The sequence below is a fragment of the Ornithodoros turicata genome, chromosome 4 (genome assembly GCF_037126465.1).
Source record: "Ornithodoros turicata isolate Travis chromosome 4, ASM3712646v1, whole genome shotgun sequence".
NCBI lineage: Eukaryota > Metazoa > Arthropoda > Arachnida > Ixodida > Argasidae > Ornithodoros > Ornithodoros turicata.
In genome coordinates this window covers 83,128,220-83,147,492 of record NC_088204.1, presented here as the reverse complement: position 1 = coordinate 83,147,492, position 19,273 = coordinate 83,128,220, and the positions used below count along the sequence as shown (strand labels likewise).

The window sequence follows — 19,273 nt, the reverse complement described above, 5'->3', positions numbered from 1 at the left end:
TGGTAGTGCGGGTCTTTTAATTTGTATGTTGTTTTTTTGCTGAGCGGGACAACTGTTCAAAAATGGCTGCCCCGCCTCAGGTTTCAAAACAGACTAATCACTGTCAAAGAGGAGCTGGGCGACTCAATGGGTGTGAGTCCAGCTGATTTCATAATACGGGGGAAGCTGCAGTATGCAAAGGTCTCCGCAAGATGGGTTCCCAGAAGCCTTACACGTGAAATAACGGAATGCCGTGTCGACGCATTTGCAGTGCTTTTCAGACGCCGAATTTTTAAGCCGCGTAGTCGCTGGTAACGAAAGCTAGCGGAAAAGAGCAAGCACAGAATTGCGTCAAAGCTCGTCACCGAATCCGAACAAGTTTCCAAGCAAGCCGAGTGCGTGGGGAAGCCGTCCTGGATGAAGCTGGATGAAGAAGAAGAAACGCCGATTCCATTTCACATTCCCCATCTGACCATCTGTCAAAGTGTATCTTTTCATCGGAAGAAGATCTTCTCAATGAAATTATATTTCCCAGAAAATTCATTTTATTCGTGGATACATTATTTAAGATCACTTACTGAACGACGCCGTACTTTATCACTCGCAATATCTGTGCCTGCCGCACTGCTTCATCCAAGTTCACGTTCGTCCGTAGTTAAAACGCGGAAATGGTTTTTCTTTCCTTTTTTTTTTCTTCCAATAGTCGACAGCGAAGCAACGGAAGTGTCACTCAGAATTAAAGGCTTCGTTTAGTCAAAGTCTAGTCTGTTTTTCTGTTTTGATGTGTTGGGGGGGGGGGGGGGTAACTTTTTCATCCTTTCATCTTTTAATTTTTCTGTTTCCACGTTGTGGGGTTTATACATTTAGGCTTTGTGGGAGTAGCAGAATTCGTCGGGTGACGAATTCAATTTCTTCACTTTTTTAATATATACATATATGCAAACTCAAACTCAATTGGTACGTTACTGAAATTACTCACTGCTTCGTCGTTGTTAACTAGCGGTAAACGTACACAATATCAGGTATTCTCTCGTGACAATACCGTCCACCGGCGAACAGCACACGGGCTTGAAACCAACTCTCCAAGCATCGTAAACACCCCTTCACTGAAGCGACTGCGAAGAAACCAGAGTTTGCACTGGAGGAACTCTGCACTTTCCCTTAATGAACTGTCTAAAGTGCGTATCGCTCGCACTAATCAAAGGAGGCACCTGGAACATTTCATGCAGTTTGGTACCGAGCTTGTCCGTCCAAATTGAAAGGCGCTGTCATTTTGGCGATAAAAGCGAGAAGGTAGACGTTGAGAAAGTTGAAAAGGGCGGTATGTGAAACAATGCGCACAAGACCGCTTTGGACGAACCCACCGCGCATTGAGATGGATGACCGCGGAGTTTAGGGTTGGCTCTTTTTATCCTTCAATTAGCAAATCAAAACCACTCACTCTAGAAGGCCGAATCTTTAAGGACGATCCTTACGTTATAGGAAGATTCTATGAATAGGAGAAGGGATAGAAAATAGAGGCTTTAACTACGTGAAAAGTACACCGTACAGGGAGACTATTTCGACATCCTGATACGTAATGCATCGTACAGACACGAAAATAGTCACGAGAAGCGAATATATGCGCTACATTCTACGTTCTTGCTTTCTTACTGTAAGAGAAACAAAATGGTATTGCGTGGGTAATACTAATCGCCCGCATACATAAATGCAAAACTACATGAAAAAAGAAGCCACTTTACCCACTTGGCCTATAGACATCTACCGAAGAAACGTCACCCTGGCGTGACGTTCGTAGACATAGAGAAACCGCGCGAGTGGAGAACACCGTATTCCTTCATGAAGTTCGCTTCTTTGTATTGGTGGTACATTCTTAGAAATGAACTTGACCGCATAGCACGCTCATAGCCAACCATCATCTCGAATGATATCGTTGTATGCCCTGATTTGTTGAAATTCTGTGACAATTATGAACATCGTAAGTGTCACAAAAAAGGCGTACGCCTTGGCTAATCCGCGTACCACGCGGTGAAGTTCATTTTTAAGAGTGTACAAACAAATGAGTTGACGTTTTCATTCGCGTTTCACGGAAAGAAGAGAGTTTTAGCAGACCGTTGATAAAGTGGTTCGCGTCGATTGTGCCATTGGTTCCGATAGGCACGATATCTTTATCAACGGTATAATGTCGTAATCCTCCGCGGTTTGTTATTACCGCATAGTTCGCGATTGCTTTGACACCACGTGCACTCCGAGATACGCCCTAGAAGATGGAAGCGAAAAGGTCTCTGAAAAGACCGGTAGAATGGAGCGGAAAGAGGCCAAACAACCAATAACGCGTAATCTTACAATATAAGAAGCCATACTTAAACGTGGCTTTCTCGTTGATTTTCTGCTATAGTAGTTCCACTCCACCAAGTTGTCGGCGCTGTTGTACCATCCGACGTCAATATTTTGTAAACATTTATTCCCATTTCGCCAAATGCTTTTTTATCGGGCTATCTCCCTCACCATGTTCCCTCGCCTGGAACTGTCCCATGCAGTTCGCCTAATGTTATGTGCCAGGCAGTCCCATTTTGCCTACTCAGGCGTGTCACGTCAAGACGGAGGCACTTCTCTTTTTCCGTTGCAGCCTATGCTTGATCAGACCGCATTTTAAGCGAAACTCCTATCGTGTATACAAACACACAAAAACAAAAACGTGTTTAACGTTGTAGTTTATTTTATATTCGCGGACCTCTTCGAGGCAGGACACGTTTGAGCGGATGGCGTCAGAAGGTCTGTGGGCAAATGATTCCTCCTGTCAGGGTGTGCTAACACACTACTGAAAGCCCAATGCAAAGCCAGTCAAGTGTACAAGGGAAAAAATAGCGGGAGCTCTTTGGAGCTCTGATCGAAATCCACGCTACAAAATAAATTACGGAAATAAGGGTTATTTGACCATATAAATGCGCAGTCGCACGCGCGAAACTGTGTCTTCCCTGCTGTCTTCCCTGCTAAGCATAACGGCCGCTAAAATTTGACTTTCGTTCACCAAAAAGACTTAGACAGTCATCGGAAGCAGTCGCCCGTTCTTTCGAGAACAGGGATTTCGGAACCGTGAATATCGAGGTCCAACCAAGCAAACATAGTTGCAATAGCAAGGCTGAGACCGTCTTACTTACTGGTTCAATTCTCGTCCTCCTCCAATAACAATCGGTTGCAGATCTTATCAAGGAACGCACGCTAACGATAACACACCAAAGTGCATGTCATGTAGTTACCCCCTATTGGGAAACACAAAACTGCTGACAAAACAAACCAATCTTGCTCGGCTCGCGTCTACTTGAAACATCCGGCTCTCGCCGTTATTTAGGTCGATGAGCTTTCAGCGAGGCGTCGATCGACTTGACTGCTCCAGTTTAGTCTCAGCTGCCCAGAAGACGTGCAACTCAATTCAGACATAAGCTCCACTTTATGGTTATGATTTTGAAAAGAAATTCTAGAGCAGCGGGTTCATCGCTTGAGAATGCCGATCATTTTTATTCCGCACCATGCCAGTGTTTCGGACTAGCGATCTGGAAAAGTTCCCAAAGAAAAATTTCATTACTTGGTGGCTATTTCAAACCGCGGAATTTATTCGTTTACGCACACTCAGTCCTACGACGAAAAATACCCACGAAGAAGACCGAGATTCTCGTACCCGCTGCCGGTTGATGGACGCAAAGCATGTTTCACCTTTGTACACTACCATTATCCGGCAAAGACATGTGTGTGTGTGTGGGGGGACATAATGTGGTTTTCGAGTGGCGGTAATACGTTGCAGTTAATTAGAAACTAGTTTTGCGTGTGCACCAACAATGCACCGCGCGCCAACACGAGGCACTATAAATTCGCCACGAGCCATCGTCCTTGCTCTTCACCGAGGCTAGGTTACCACACTGAGGCTGAGGCTGATATGACTTTCTCACGTTATATTTAATTTTATAATATTCTTTTTAAGTATTATAAGCACGGGAGGTGACCCTTTCATGAGCCGCTGGTTAATGAGACATATAACGGGCTGCCACAAAAAAATGCGTCTTCGTGTTTCCGCAATATATAATTAAGCCCACAATCTACAAAGTCATCCCACGATGTCCCGCGACAACAGTATAAAATATGAAGTTTACAACACTTGACACGTGCTGCACCCAAGCTTCTCAAGTCTGAGAAACGAAACCTCTTCACAGGTGAGAAGCACTATATGTTCATTCACCAGCGAGGTCTATGACAAGAAATAACAACCACCAGGGGCGATACTCTACTCCATTGGTTGGTGGGTGCAGGCAGTGCAGGCGAAAAGAATGTTCGTATACAATTACTCTCGACACAGTTTTGTTCCGTTTTGTAGTGAGTGTATTCGGAATAACTCATTTTGTGCTTCAAAAGCACCAACCTAATTATCCCGAGTGACTGGAGCGCAAACCGCGCGCCATTCAAACTCACGAGACAGGAACCCTTCGTTAGCCATAAAATTGTAAAGCCCTTGGGCTAACCTGACCTAGTTCCGAAGTGAGGAAGCCGAGGCAGACAAATATCCTTTCCTTGAAGTTCATTGGTCTTTGTTCATGATGGGTATCTTTCTCTTTCTTGTCATGAGTTGATTACGTGCGTTTCGACGGTGTGCCGCTTTGGTTCAGTTTGGAAACAGTTCACCAGTTGAAGGGGTTCGGAAGGATACGATCAAAGCGACGGGGTTAGAAAGGAAGTTGAAATGATCACGTCGATTAAAAGGAGACAGAAAAGTTGGTTGTATTTTTTCTGGTTGTTGTTGCGAAATGAAATCGAGGGACGCAACAGTCGTTATCTCGAGCAATAATTGCTGAACCAAACTTGGAATTTTCTACCGAGATTTAATGAAAATTTCACCCGGACGCTCTTGCAGCTCGACCCTAATGAAACACCGCGTTGCTTCACGAGAAGAACAAAAACGGAACGAACAATAAAAAAAAAAATCGTGCAAAAACCTTCACGCACACATTTTTCGGCACGTTTTAGACACCGGGATTCTTTCCCTCCTTATAAAAAACTTGGATCCCACATTTGTGTCTGATGTCAACACCGAGATACTTGGACATAACTAAGCACTGTATCATTGATGGAAGAATCATACATATATTGTTTCTTTCTACACTCATGGCCATGCTTGTCACAACATTGAAAGACATTTGCTCTCACCAGCCTGCTATATTTGCTGGACAACTGCTCAGGTAAATTTCCTTCTGTGTGTATATGACATTGTGGTCATCACCATGTTTGATAGAAACGCCATCGTTAACCAGACCATATGATATTTTTCTTTTTACACGCATCAGTTGAGGCCAGGTGGACATCCTCTTGGAGAAAGTCTAGATGAGGGTATGATATCTTTTAGACAGCAAAGCTGAACAGCATCCTCTCGGGTCTAGGACTATGCACGGACATCTTGGTTCGTGGTCATCTCGGTCAACGAGCATTTCGGTTGTGTGCACGTTTTCTGGTACAGTACCTCTCCGGTGGCTGAGTTTCGTCGCTTAGGCTTTGCTTTTATTCTTCGCGGCAGCGCGTAGAAGTTGTACAGTGCTGGACAAAAGTTTACGGAACATTCCTTCCTCAGAGTAACATACTAGCAGCGAATAGGAACGGACTTACAAACATGTGCCTAGGTAACAGTCACCTGTTTGGAAGTCCGTATGGTACCATTCGCTGACAGCGTGTCACTCTGGAGAAGGAATGCGCCGGACCGTGTTCCGTAAACTTTTGTTCAGCACTAACATAAGATGCGATAAGATAAGATCTAACATAAGATGCGGCTCTTTTTTTTTTCTTTACAAGGATGCTTCTGAGAAGCTTTATGCGTGAGGTGCTACTAATATATTGGATGCCCACTACGCTCACTAATTAAATTTTGTATAGATAATTTTATAGTTTTGATAAATAATTCGCGAGAGTTTTCTTTCACGGAATGAGACATACTAGGTATTTTGTGTCAGCGATGCTCCTAGCAGGGGCGTCGGAAGGTGGGCGACCGCCCCATTCACGCGTACAGATCCGACAGTGTGCATGATGTAAGCATGCGCGAGACTCGCACGTACATAGGCATGGATTATAATTATTCCAGGTAACCATTGAAGTGACTCCAAGTTATTTTGTTTTTTTGCTGCGGCGTGTTCAGCAACGAATAAAATAAGCGGAAGGTTCCTTTAAAAAATCCTCCACTTTTGGAAAGATGGTATGTCCATATTCTCCTTGAATGGAACCCGTGACGCAGACGAGCGCAGCCCAAGCCCGATGAACAATGAAGAAAGGCACGGGCAAGTTTTTGTCTTTCTCCGACTGTTTTTGTAAATTTCGTTGCGTAGTGATAATACGCGAATATTGTCATAATGCGCCAGTAATAGCGAAACTAGTTAGCATGATGATCACCCCTGATGGACAGCTTGACAGCAGATGAGACGTCGCACGATGTTGCTTGCTCAAGTAAGTGGGGTGAAGCTGTTTTTCGTAGCAGTATACTTCGAGTAATTCTGCTTTACGTTTCATTTGGTATTGTTTCTTATTTTATTCTTATTTTTGTATATCGAACGTTCTTTTTGTACCAACACTTTGAACTAGAATGCGTTCGCCGTCCTCGATGTGGGGAGGAACTTCCTTGGCTGCTGGTAAATATATTAGTTTCAGTGGAAAAACAACGGTACCTGGAGAACGTCCAAATCCCGCAAAAATACACACTGTACACTGTCCGATCACTATGCATGCCCCCATCTCGTCTTCATCTTTCGAGCCCCTGTCCCGGCGCGTCGCCACTTTCCAAGCCCATGTTCGATTTGTGGCAGTATCCTTATTAACGAGGTTGGAAGTCCTTTTCCCCAAATCAGTGGTAACATTTTTTTTTTAACCGATGCGTCATGACAAATGAGAGAACAATTATATGTCTTAATATTAGACATTCAAAGACTGCCAGTAACTAATTGCTCCCATTCAACGTGTCGAGCTAGGGCCATAAAATGGAGCTTTCCGAGGCTGTCCGGACAGGAGTGAAGATTGATACTCGTTTGGAACAACCTCGTTGCTCTGTACTTGGGAAAAAAAAAGAGAGTACAACATCAGACTTCTAAGTTGGGCAGTCGGTATTCAAATCAAGAAACGATCAACCTTCGTTTAGGTTTTTTTTTTTTTTGCCTGGTCACCTCGACGACCTCCCCGATTTGTTCGTTAGAAGTTTCTACATCGATTTATGTAATTTATTTAAAATCGCAGCCCTTAACAGGATAGTTTTTTATTACCGTAGTTCGTCATTGAGAACGGAATTCTGCGGAGGAATTGTGCAGAGGAGTAGACGACAAGATGGCGGAGGTCTCTTGTGTTTATTGCACGGTGTTGTCGGATAACGGCGAGCGTATAAATCCGGATAATCAGGATAAATCAGGTCCTTCTTCAGAAAACGGTTCCATATTCACATTGCCAGGTGAATCCCCAGAAGATTAGGTATAAATGAAAAGCCCGCCACTTATTTCCTTTGTTGCCAGAGCAACATAAACACGCGCCAGAAGTTGAAAGACCCGTATTAGACCCCGCAGTATTTTGTACACCTCCGTTTATGGCGGGCCAAGTTTATTCCTTTCATTTGTACGGCCACATTCATAATACGCGATTCACTTACTGCTAATATTAAAGTATCGTATCTCCAGAAGGGTGAAAGAGCTAATGCAGCATAGTACTGTACCTCTGCCGGTTATAGGAGGTTTCCAAAGAAAGCATGGAAGTATTGCTACGGAAAGGCGTTCTCCTATTGCAGGCAAGGTAACGCAAGTTTTCAAGGAACTGCGATTTGAACGTCTTCAACATCCGCCGTATTCGCCGGGTCTAGAGTGGCGACTACTCTTTTGTTTCCGAACTTGAAAGGAAAGAGATTTTCAGAGAGCAGACGTCAGAGTCAGGAACTTTCAACTTGGAGGTGAATAAAGGTTTAAGCCACATTCTTCCTTGTCGGGCCGAGAACTTTACGGCACCCCCTCGTAACGCGCTAGTGCTGACACTAACAGAGACCCACTTGGAAGACTAATAAATATCACGACCCATTTACTGCAAACTGACGACGGATGTCAATAATACCTCAAAATATAAGATGTTTCATAAATCCTCTGCAAGAGAGGAAATACTCTCCCGCAGGATCCTCTCACATCATCCAAGTCAACATCCATCACACCTATGCACATGAACTCCCAATGACGCAGAATCTTTGCGACTTTCTCAAACACCGTGAACTGATCCTCGTGAGTCACCCAATTGGTTCCTGTCACAGAATAGACGGCATCGTCTTCAACCACCTTTTTTCTACCAGGACCGTCACTGCACACATCGGAAAATGACACCATTGTAGGCGGTGACTGATCAACGGCTGCCCCAACGGAAGAGTGCCTCGGGTCCGACAACGTAAAAGATATGCCAGACACTGCCACCGTAAAACAGGTCTTCTTATTTAGGTACTTTTCCAAGCCGTTTAGAACCGACATGACTGTCCTAGCACTTGAAACGTGGTGAATTAAACTGATATCATCTAGAGGAGCAGCCAGTTGGGTTTTTCCATTGAAGTCGGAGAGAAGTCCGTGAGTTTTGATGAAGACGTAGCTTACGTACTCTGTCAAGCCGTCCGCTAGGATGACAGCAGCATTGTGTGGTATCGTAACTGTGACGGTTATGTTTGACCACAGGCTACTCTTCTTGACGTTTGCGAAAAACCGTAATGCTGTCTGCGCTGCTGCTCTTGGGTCATCCTCGAAAAAACCTTGGTCGAAATCCAAGTTAACGCCATCAAGGTTTCGAACTTGCAGCCAGGTACGAAGATTTATGAATAGTGCCGGATCTTGTAGCTTGGACGAGCCGTTCTTACCGACGAAAGCGTTGGCGAGAACATTCCAATGAGGGTAGAGAGAGTGGCGAACACTCGTTAACTGTCTTAGGATGGCATCGTCGATGGCGTCTGCGTAAAGTTCAAAAGTGTCATTGCTCCATAAAAGTGATTTGTGGATCATGTGCGTGCAGTAGTAGCCTGGAAAGCTTGCAAGCTCGATGTGGTCAGGTGGGAGACGAATGAAACCTTCGCGGTTCACGAAGCAGAAGATGGGCCGAGGGCTCGGGAGGATTTCACGCCAATCAGGGTGGATCAAGTCTGGGTTCAGATCCTGCGGTGTGTCCAGTCGAATAAGAAGGCTGGAAGAGCTGTCGTTGGTAGCGGCAACGTCTCTGCATGAACATTTTACGTACTCGTTCATGTCTGCACAAAACCTTGCCTTGGCGCTTCCTTCCTAGAAAACAACGCTGCACTTGTTACCGTAAATGAAAGAACATTCTTTCTGCTCCGGGATTTTCGTAGAATTCCTGACTGGAAAAACTCTCTACATGCTAGCCGCACGTCCGAGCGGTCGTTGAATAAGCGGTGGGTCGTATCACAGGTGCTCACCTTTTGGCATGATGAATCCTAGAAAAGGAATTGACGGCAACCTTTGATACAATGGCACAGGTGGCAAGGACGGCGATGGCACTGAAGATGTTGACCACGTAGTTGGGGACAAGCACGTTTTCTTTCTCCTTCTCGTTCACCTCGAAGTCGACGGGCTCCCCGTAGTTCTCGAAGTACATTGGATCCAACATCTCCAGTACTGGTCCCAACGCCAGAGATTCTTCTTCTTCTTCCTCCAGTGGCCTGGATTCGCCTCGTCATGTTCAAACCACTATAGGGCTTATGAAAACACACCACACTTTCGCTCTTTGAACAAAGCTAGAAACCGAGTGATTCATATAGAAAATATTAGAATGCCAGCGGCAACAGCACCTCCTACCATTATGGGCCGTTCCGACTGATAATACTGCAACATTTGGGTTAGAGGCGTGTCACGAAGGCAGTCATAACGGGGACGTTTCGTCGTCTTCACGCACGCTGGGGATGAGTGCAGCGGTGGAGATAAGGTACAGAGATAGGCATCATGCTGGCGGGAGGTGCAGCAGCTCGGCTTGATATCCAAGCGGGGGCAAAGAGTACCGAAGAGGACAAGAAAGCGCTTGTATCTGGAACGTACAACCTCAGCAATCATCTGCATCGAGAATCTCGCCACACATTTTCGCCAAACTGTCAGCCATTTCGTTAGGTATCAGGTAACAATGACCAGGGATCCACGTAAGAACTATGTCACGGCCATGCAGAAACGATCTACGTGCCATGAAAATGGGAAACCTTGTGCACGGCACTTGCGAAGGTTTTTGACACCCAAACAGGTGTGAGGGAACCTCATTAATTAGTTTAATTAGCTGAAGAACTCGAGAATTTGCCATGGCAATGCAACTTTTTTGTTTTTCGTTAATTAGAAAGCCCATGGCCACAACACACCATTCCAGTCAGAAATACTCAAGTACAGGATCTTTGACAATGTTGCCAGAAAAATTTGACCACCCGGAAACACGTAACAACCGCAGAACAACCGATGTCGGTGATTATCAGTAACTGATGGCTACGAACAGATAATCTTGATTGGGCAGTTCCCGTCCTCCTTTTTTTTTTCTTCTGTGTTTTTCTCATGCTGTTTCCATGCGCAGTGGGAGTATCTTCGGGCCTTGCCGATAGTGCCGAAATAAAATGTGTTGAAACGCTGCCCCCCAGACGGCGTCGTGGCACGCAACACTCAACCACAGCGAGCTGCACTTGAGTGTTGTGTGTCTGGGGAGTATATAGCGTATCAACTTTTCGTCGCAACAACCACAATTTCGATCCTTCTGAATAAGAGATATGTACATGTTGCATAATAACTGCACTACGATGCTCAACTGCTCCAAAATTTACCATGATTGAACTTACCGGAGCATTGCGTGTAGACACACAATTTTACATCCGTATTAAGACAGATACAAAGTTTGCGGTACACGTTTGCGAAATTCCTCAGCGTTACTCACAAGCAGGGAAGGAACCCATCTCGGTCAATAGGAGTACTTTTGCCATCATTTATTGTGGAATGCTTTTGCCAGGTCGTTCTCCTTGGCGCAACAATCCACGGCGGAGCAGGACTGCGTTGTTATTCCTTTGACGCGACAGTTTCACTTTCGACTCAAGTTCGCATCAGGAACTAAATAAATAAATGCCCAATTTAAATTGGCATAAGATACGCGACATTTTCCATATGCGTTAAACGCGTCGTCGCGTATCCTGAAATGGATTTCTATACAATCAGCCACGAGAGCTGGTCTCTGTTTATCGAAAGTGTTTTCGCCCATTCGCGCATTATGGAGGGATTCCGTGTGAAAGCCTCCCACTAACGATAGACGCGAGACGGTCAAGGTTTACCGTCGGAACGTGCTTTCTTGGCAGAACAGCTACTGAATGCCAAATATAGCTGCCGTTGAATACTATCGGAGGCTCGTCTTCATCCGGTCGTATGACAGACGCTTATTTAGTGGCGCTTAGCTCAGGCTCTATCTCGTGGGACTGAAGCCCTTTCATTCTGCATCTTTGTCTCCGGATATACGTAAAGTTCTGAGCGAGCAATAAAGTGTACACCTTGTGAACGAAACGTGGCCAAATTCATCGCACAATCAACTGAGTCACATGACATGAGTTATTTTGCATTATATTTGCAGGATATGAAACATCCCCATACTAATTATGAAGATGCTCTCTTTGTGAGCCAACCAATGTTGCTCTTTGGTAGCAGAACGCGAGCTCTGCAGTCGGAAGTTTTCCCTGGTCTTCTTCGCGCCCCACTGAAGTAGGCCCAAGATACATAGTAGCAGCACTCTTCGTCTGTCTGTGTAACGCACACAGTTGCTTGGTAATGCTAATACGTAACATATGACACAATATAATTCCCAGAACACCGTGAGCATTGTCCGCTGCTCTTAGTGAATGACGTAGTCTACGACCCATGTATTTAGATGAAAGTAGACCACCAAGCTTCAAAGGCACAAACAGCGTTTATTCCTTCTATAGGGCTGCATTGCATCACCATATTATCCTGCCAGTTATAATGACCCTATATTAGCCTACCCCACGCCCTCACAAGCTTGCCACATCCTCCTGTCGTCCGAGGGACCCAGTACAGGCGGGTCGATGTGCTCACCCGGAGCCACTGACCTAGTTTCGGTTCTATCTCTTTCTTCTTGTTGTTTGCGTCATTAGTTTGGGGACAAACGACAGTTGCGCGCCATCTAGTGGAACTGTTTCTCCACAGCAGGAAATCATTTCAGACCCTTGGAAGGCTTTCTCCGACGACAAAATGAAGGCAAAACTGCCGTGACATTGATGTGCCTTTCATTGGCCGCATTTCCAGATTGATCATGTGCGCGAAGCATGACTTTTTTTATAACGAGAATAGTTTGGCCACGAATTCCTTTCTAAAAAGAAAAAAATTTTTGAACGCATTTTCTTCTGAAATGCAAGTCCGTTCTATGCGGGTTTGATACGACTAACAAAAAAAAAAAAAAAAAAAGAAAGATCCACGTTGCCACCCAAAGACAAATTTCAAGGAAATTGTTCACGAGATTAGTACGCAACGGCAAACTAGCACAGAAGATAATGTTCCCCGAGTACACTCATAGTTCGGTACCCTTTATTGTAACTTTTAGCGACGTGTAACGTCTATATAGTAGATGTAGATTTCAAAATATCGTAGAGGTTAAAAATGACTCGTAACCTGACACTGTAAGAGCAATAGAGGTTACTTCTGAGTCTAGCCCAAATCCAGTTGTTGTAACTAATAATTGTGCCCTTTATATATATAGGGGCGTTATACCTTCTAAACGAGAACCACGACTGCTTTTTCTTCGTTTGTTTTTCTTCTTTGTTTGCAAAGTAACTTTTATCAAAGGTACTGCTCAAAAGTTACGGCGTTCTCGCGCTAGCCTCACATTCAACATGAGAGTTTCGGATCAGTATGCGTTCCCTCATTGTGTCTCTGCCTGTATGAACTGCAGTGTCAAGAATTATGAAGGAAGCACAATATTATTGTGGGCCAGGATACCGTATGTTGACTGAAAATTTTCGCTTTGGCTGTGCGCGCCTTTTTGCGGCAATTTGGATATATGAAAATTGCCACAAAAAGGCGTACGCCCACCTCTCACTTGGAATCAGAAGCGATAACCCTATCATTCTTGGCAGCGGTTGGCACACGGCGTGCTATGCGATCAAGTGCTGTTTGTAGAGTGTAGATAGTTGTCCACCCCGCGAGACCGTAATCTGAAAACAATGGGAAAAAAAAATGTTTGGTAGATGCACACACGAACGAACTTATACAAGAGCCGAATAGTTAAAACCTGAGCAAACATATTGTCTTTCGTCGATAAATCAAGAAAAGTGGGACCTCCAATACAGAAATCCCAGCTCTCTTTGAAGGACTCTGATAAAAGCGATAAAATACACACGATGTACACAACGAATTAAAATTTTAACAACAGACGTTTCGGAGCCTATGCAGACCCCCTCATCGGAGGAGGCGGTTACCCGGTACTATTTATGTAGCAAGGGGGCGTAGCAGTCGCCCCCTTTGAACAGTCAACCCTCGGCCAAAACATATAAAAAAACTGAAGAGGTACTTTTTGATAAGCGCGAGAAAATATTTTTTTTCGCAGAACATACTACGCGGAGGCGCACGCTCTCATCGGTGGAGGGAGAGCGTTGGCGAGCATCGCGGTCCAGGCGCGCAACAACGCGACAGCTCAGATACGCCGCTGCTTGTCGCACGATGCCAAAAACAATAATTTGGACTTGTGGGCACCGGTCTAGTGCATGCACAAGCTACTGCCAATGTCGCAACAGGTAAGGAAACTGCCTCCTCCAGTACTCCGAACACGTTAGAATAATGAGGGACGAACTACAGAAACCTGATACGTCCTCAGATGTGCTGGTGCACAGCCTGAAGTGCACGTTCGATGACAGACGTATATGGCTCACAGGGTGCCCATCAGTAGCAGATGTCTTCGCAATGTATCCTGCCTTCCATGATCCTAAGATAGTAAGTACACGAGGAAGAAAGCTTTCTACATATGGATGCAATGACATCTACTGAACTACATGCAGGGTTCAAAGTACTTGTCTTTCTTTTCTCCCAGATAATGTTTGAATTCGAGCTGACGACTGGCATCAACGTAAAGGACACATGGCAATTGCAAGGGTCAGCGAGACAGTTCTGGGAACAGCAAAGAAAAAGAAGCAGATGAAAAAGTTGTAGGCAGCATTTGATTCTCGGGAGGATCCAAATGGTATGTTTCACATTGGTATCAATTACTGTGACAGTCATGGACATTCATAAAGCATCACAGCATTGCGGGTTGCCACAGAAATGTATACTGCAAATGTAGATGGATCCAGCTTTAGACCTTAACTGCATGGTCTTTACTTTCAGGGAGGAAAGGATCACGTGTACATCAGGGAAAATTTCTGAATCATTGGAGGCTTCCATCTGCTTTGAGGACGTCACTGTTAACGTCACAGGGATAGTTGAAGCCGCGGGAACGTCATGGGAAAACTACTGCCAATAGCAAAAGTTGCTCTTACAACTCTTCAGTGCTCCTAACACCCATATGTGTGTTTCCCTACAATAAAGAGGGCCTATTTGTTCACACTTCATGCAAGCACTTTTGTCAATTTTGTTGCATGTAGGGATGGGCCCCTTGTATCATTCTACGCAGAAATATTCAGCCGATGGAGTAGGTAGAACGGATGCAGCACAGATGAGGGAACTATTTCCTTTTGGTAGGGTATTTCTTCCCAGAAGTAGAACTCTTCTTCTCGAATAGGGCACAAAGATCTCACAGGAATGGCAAAAATATTCAACCGATGGAGTAGATACGATTGCCCTTTAGGGTAGAATGGATGTACCAGAAATGAGGGAACTATTCCACCTTTTTTGGTGGGGTATTTCTTCCCAGTGGGTAGAAGTATTCTTCTCAAATGGGGTACAAAAATCCTACATCGATGGCAGAAATGTTCACCCGACAGAGTAGAAATAACAGCGACATGTGGTAGAATTAATGTACCTGAGAGGTGGTAACTTTTCCACCTCATCTGGGAGAATATTTCTTCACAACAGGTAGAACTATTCTTCTCTGGCAAGATAGAAAAGTTCACATGGGGGGCAGAACAATTCTACCAATGGGGGTAGAAATAACAACCCCCATCAAGGTACAACTGTTCTTCCTAAGAGGGTATAGAAATGGAGGGGTAGAATGGTTCTACCCCATTCAATTCTACCAAAAAAAGGTACGAAATCTGTATCAACGCCATTCTACCCAAAAAGGTAGAACTTTACACTTTTTTTTCTGTGTGTATAGCGGAGCGTGAAGAAGGCCGCCTCACAAAGTCAAATGATTGTTAGTAGTTCAACAAAATCCAAAGGTTTAGCCCGCACTAAGCCTACTTGAAGCCGCAGCCTAGCGAGTCGCCTCATAGACACAGCAATGCGCAGCCAGGAACACAGTCGCAAGCGATCCCTACCAAAGAAAGCCCAAGTTGCAGAAGAGGGAAACGATACCTCTCGCAAAGTCCCCATTGAGGGTACTGGAGTGAGCTAGGCGTCAGGTCATAAGTTCCTCTCGTTCACGACTTCATCAGAGGCAAGTAAATGCCAGCTACTATTAACTCTGCCTTTGCGTTCAATCTTGAAAGCAATGCAATGCCAGCTGCAACAAAGCTTCCGGAAGGGCAAGCGTTACACATAGTGGAGTCGTTAATTGGAAATTGTATTACACTATTCGGGAGTGACCGATAGAGTTAGAAGTACTACCATATTCTTGTGGAATGCCAGTGGCCTTGCGAAGCAAGATATGGGAGACTTTCGTAGTGTTCAGACACAACTTTCCTGTGCTAGCCCTGAGTGAGCCCCGACATGATTCCACATATAACTCTACAAGGTTAATGAGAATCAGCGGAGCTATGCTGTGTGTCAGGAGAGACGCTCGACATGTGGCTATCTATTGACGCGGACTAAGAGTATGTAGTCTGTAGCGTCCTCTTACACAAGCACAGGCTTGCTGTGACCAGTGTGCACGCCTCCACGCCCTCGGTCCGCATTCTATAGAACCTGGTACGAGATTTCTTCCAGTGAACAGCAACATTACCATGTGTAGAGACTTTAATGAACACTTATTGCATGCACAGAATAGACTCTGCACTTATTGCACGAAATATAAAGACACCGATGTGTTGCTCGTTTAATATCTCTTATGATAAGAATAAAGTTTTCCAAGTGGCTCCTACAGTACGGAAATTATCATCGCACAAATAAATCACGAACGTAATGGAACGGACTCGTAACGATATTGAGGAAAAAATTCCAACCGAAGCCAGTGAGCGAGCGCCGGCAGCTTAGAGACGAGTCTTTCCGTTCTGGTGGACGCACCTGTATGACAGCGGTGCCGGTTAGGCCTAGCTCCCGTAGTGTCTTCGAATAATCGCTGATGGACAAATGGTGGTCTCCAAACGAAAGGATAGCTGGAACACACGACGGTATCTTCCGACCCATCATTTGAGACTCAGCGCACCAGCGCACTTCACACAGAAGCGTACAAGAAGGAAACTTGAGCCGCTCTGCAGGACCGTACGGGAAGCCGAAGATGACCTCCACGAATTCAGAATAGGGACGGGGCCGTTCTGTAATCAATGAGTCCGACACCAGGAGGGGTACCGTCGAAATGCATCGAATGTTACGAATGGAGCTCTTAGTCGACGCTTGGCATTTTAGAGTCGATCTTGAAGTGTTCACTAGAGTATAATGCTCATCAGAGGTTAAAGATACGACTTCTTGAAGACGATTTTTCGATGTCGATGGCGCCTTGCACTGTAGGCTAGAGTTATGCTGGACTTCCGGGACGATCTGTTCTCCTTGTTCAAAAGCCGTGTTCTTCTTGATGACGTCCAACATTATTCTTCGGTATACCGACGAAACCCTAATTTGGTCAACTCCTTCGAACTACAAGAACCGAAGAAAACAGTCGCAGATGTCTCTCTGTTACTTATCCGCTTACTAATTTTGGAATAGAAGGGCGTTGACCCGTCTTCGATGGGAGTTTGGACACTGGATTGCTTTGGATCTGGACTAGGGCTTCACAGCGGGTACAGGTCCGATGATAATGACTGAATGGCTTGCTGGATTGTCAGAATAATTATCTTCTGACAGGTAGCTTTTTGTGCTCTCTACACAAAGCACATTTTGCGGTTACGCAGGGATGCATCAATAAACTTCTACTTGCGCTAATGCAAGTCAGCCATTCACGCGACAGAGCCTGATGATACAGAAGGGTATAAAAATCCTTGTGGTTATCAACACCACTCTCCCAGCATTGCACAGGATATACTCAGGCTAGCAGTGCTCTCTCTTTCACGTTTGCTGTATGCTTTGTAGCATCCATGAAGGAAGGAATCTCCACCGAAAAGTCAAGATACAGTTGGGGGCTAGCTGTGTGACGTCACTGCTAGTCTTCCGGTTTCGGTTTTCCAGGTGCCTGTATCGCATAGTTTCGGAATTCATCGAGAGGTGCGATTGTATCGTGTCTCCTCCAAAGTGCATGGCGTGTGCGGAGCCTCCTCATTGGCGTTCTCGAGTAACGTGACCCTTACAGGACCTCAAGTGCAGTAAGGGTTTCGCGTCGCATGTTTTGGAACATTTGTCAATAAGGCATACCGCCTCTGTGGTTCCAATGTTTCCTGAGTTGCCCTTTGAGATAGCTCTGCCAGACGTACACCAACCAGCTTCTGTAGGAGCACTTTTGTCAAGCAGGTCACATGCTTAGGGTTCCCAGAGGATTGTGGGATCTGCTATGTGTCAGTGTGTAATATATCTCTGTCAAGTATCTTAATGTATCATATGCAAAAGGAATTCGGTGCATGTAAGCTTTCTGCACTGCCTTTTTTGTCCCATTTCCGAAGGTATGGTTCTCCACAAAGAAGCACAAACACAGATCAGATTGGACTTGCACTGTTTCTGATAGAAGACACTTTAATTTATCTATATACTCCGATCAAGTCATGAGTTACATTGAAGACACTTATACAGGGTGCCTAGCTAAGCGCGAACATTTCTTAAAAATATATACATATGACTTTTTTCGACATGAAGTCAGTTGAAATATAACATATGCTGAAGGCAATGTCCTAATTAACTTTCATTATTTAACTTTGTAATTATAAAAGCTACGAAGTTGTTTCAATGAGAATGTCTGGTCTCTTCAGTGACCTGATATCGTAACCGTTTCAGAACAAAAATCCGTCCGATAGATCGTCCGATAAAGAATTGTGAAGGAACACAATTTTTTTTCTCTATTTTGTTCATTGCACATCTCCAGAGACGCGTCTTCCCTTTACTCCCAATGCGAGACTTTGACTTTCTGTTTGGGATGCCCTTTTTGTACCTTCCCATTGTAACGAACAAGAACAACAAACGTGAACTGTTTACCATGAGCTGATCCAACGCTTCCCCTGTGAGAACACGCACATTGTTTACGGAGAGGTTCCGTTTCCGAGAAATACGCAACTACCAAAAAACGTTCATTTTAACGTGGGAAGAAAAAAAAAGGGGGGGGGGGAACTGGTCTCAGTGCTGAGTGCCGTTGATATTTTTTGTACGGAGAAGTATATAGCACAATACAAAAAGCAACACAGAAGCTTCCTTAGTTTAATACATACAAGCATTCGCGTGGGGGGACCACGCTTCATCAGTTTCGGGGCCCTGTTTCAGCCCTGTTTTACCGAGATTCTGCTGTACGGAGAAGTCTAAGGATTTTGCGAGCCAGCCGAAACAGAGTAAAATTCACCAGGAACGCAGAAAGGAATGGACGGAGAATATGCCCAGAACGATAAGTAAGTCATTTCCTTCCAAATTGCTACCACCTCGAGTCTTCTATACCGAGAACTATCGTTTCTATAGACAAGGACGCGCGAGAAATAAGTGTGAATGCTCATCCACATTTACTTTAAAACACTTTATATTCCGCGAAGGCCGTCATATTGGTATTGCATTTCGCTTCACATGACAGTTCCACCACTCGCGCTGCTCAAACTGATATAACGGCTTAGATAAATGAAAAAGACACTCTTTCTCGTCTAATCTAGTTTAGTCTCACGCCGATAAATTCCAACAGATTTTCCTGACGGAAGAGGTGATAATAGTATCACTCTAAAAACAGAACTTCACCGCATAGCACGCTGTGCTCCAGCCATTGCGAAGAATGATAGGGTTATCGCTTCTGATTAAAAGAGAGAGAAAGGGGGGGGGGCGTACGCCTTTTTGCGGCAATTTTCATATACCCAAATTGCCAC

General features: G+C 44.8%; 1 protein-coding gene and 1 long non-coding RNA gene across 2 annotated transcripts in view; one reads left to right on the top strand and one right to left on the bottom strand.

Annotated features, from left to right (window-relative positions):
• LOC135393570 (uncharacterized) overlaps window positions 1–14,200 on the top strand; it is a 29,131-nt gene extending 14,931 nt beyond the window's left edge. The window contains exons 4-6 of the long non-coding RNA XR_010422673.1: window positions 13,591–13,777; window positions 13,839–13,973; window positions 14,071–14,200. This is a non-coding gene — a long non-coding RNA (uncharacterized LOC135393570). The remainder of the gene's footprint in view (window positions 1–13,590; window positions 13,778–13,838; window positions 13,974–14,070) is intronic.
• On the bottom strand, window positions 8,042–9,873 carry LOC135393569 (putative chitinase 2). Its single transcript, XM_064623980.1, has 2 exons — window positions 9,440–9,873; window positions 8,042–9,222 (listed from the first exon to the last, which is right to left on the bottom strand). Exons 1-2 carry the CDS (start codon window positions 9,628–9,630, stop codon window positions 8,082–8,084), a joined length of 1,332 nt encoding a protein of 443 aa, XP_064480050.1. The 5' UTR covers window positions 9,631–9,873; the 3' UTR covers window positions 8,042–8,081.
• Window positions 14,201–19,273: the final 5,073 nt, after the last annotated feature.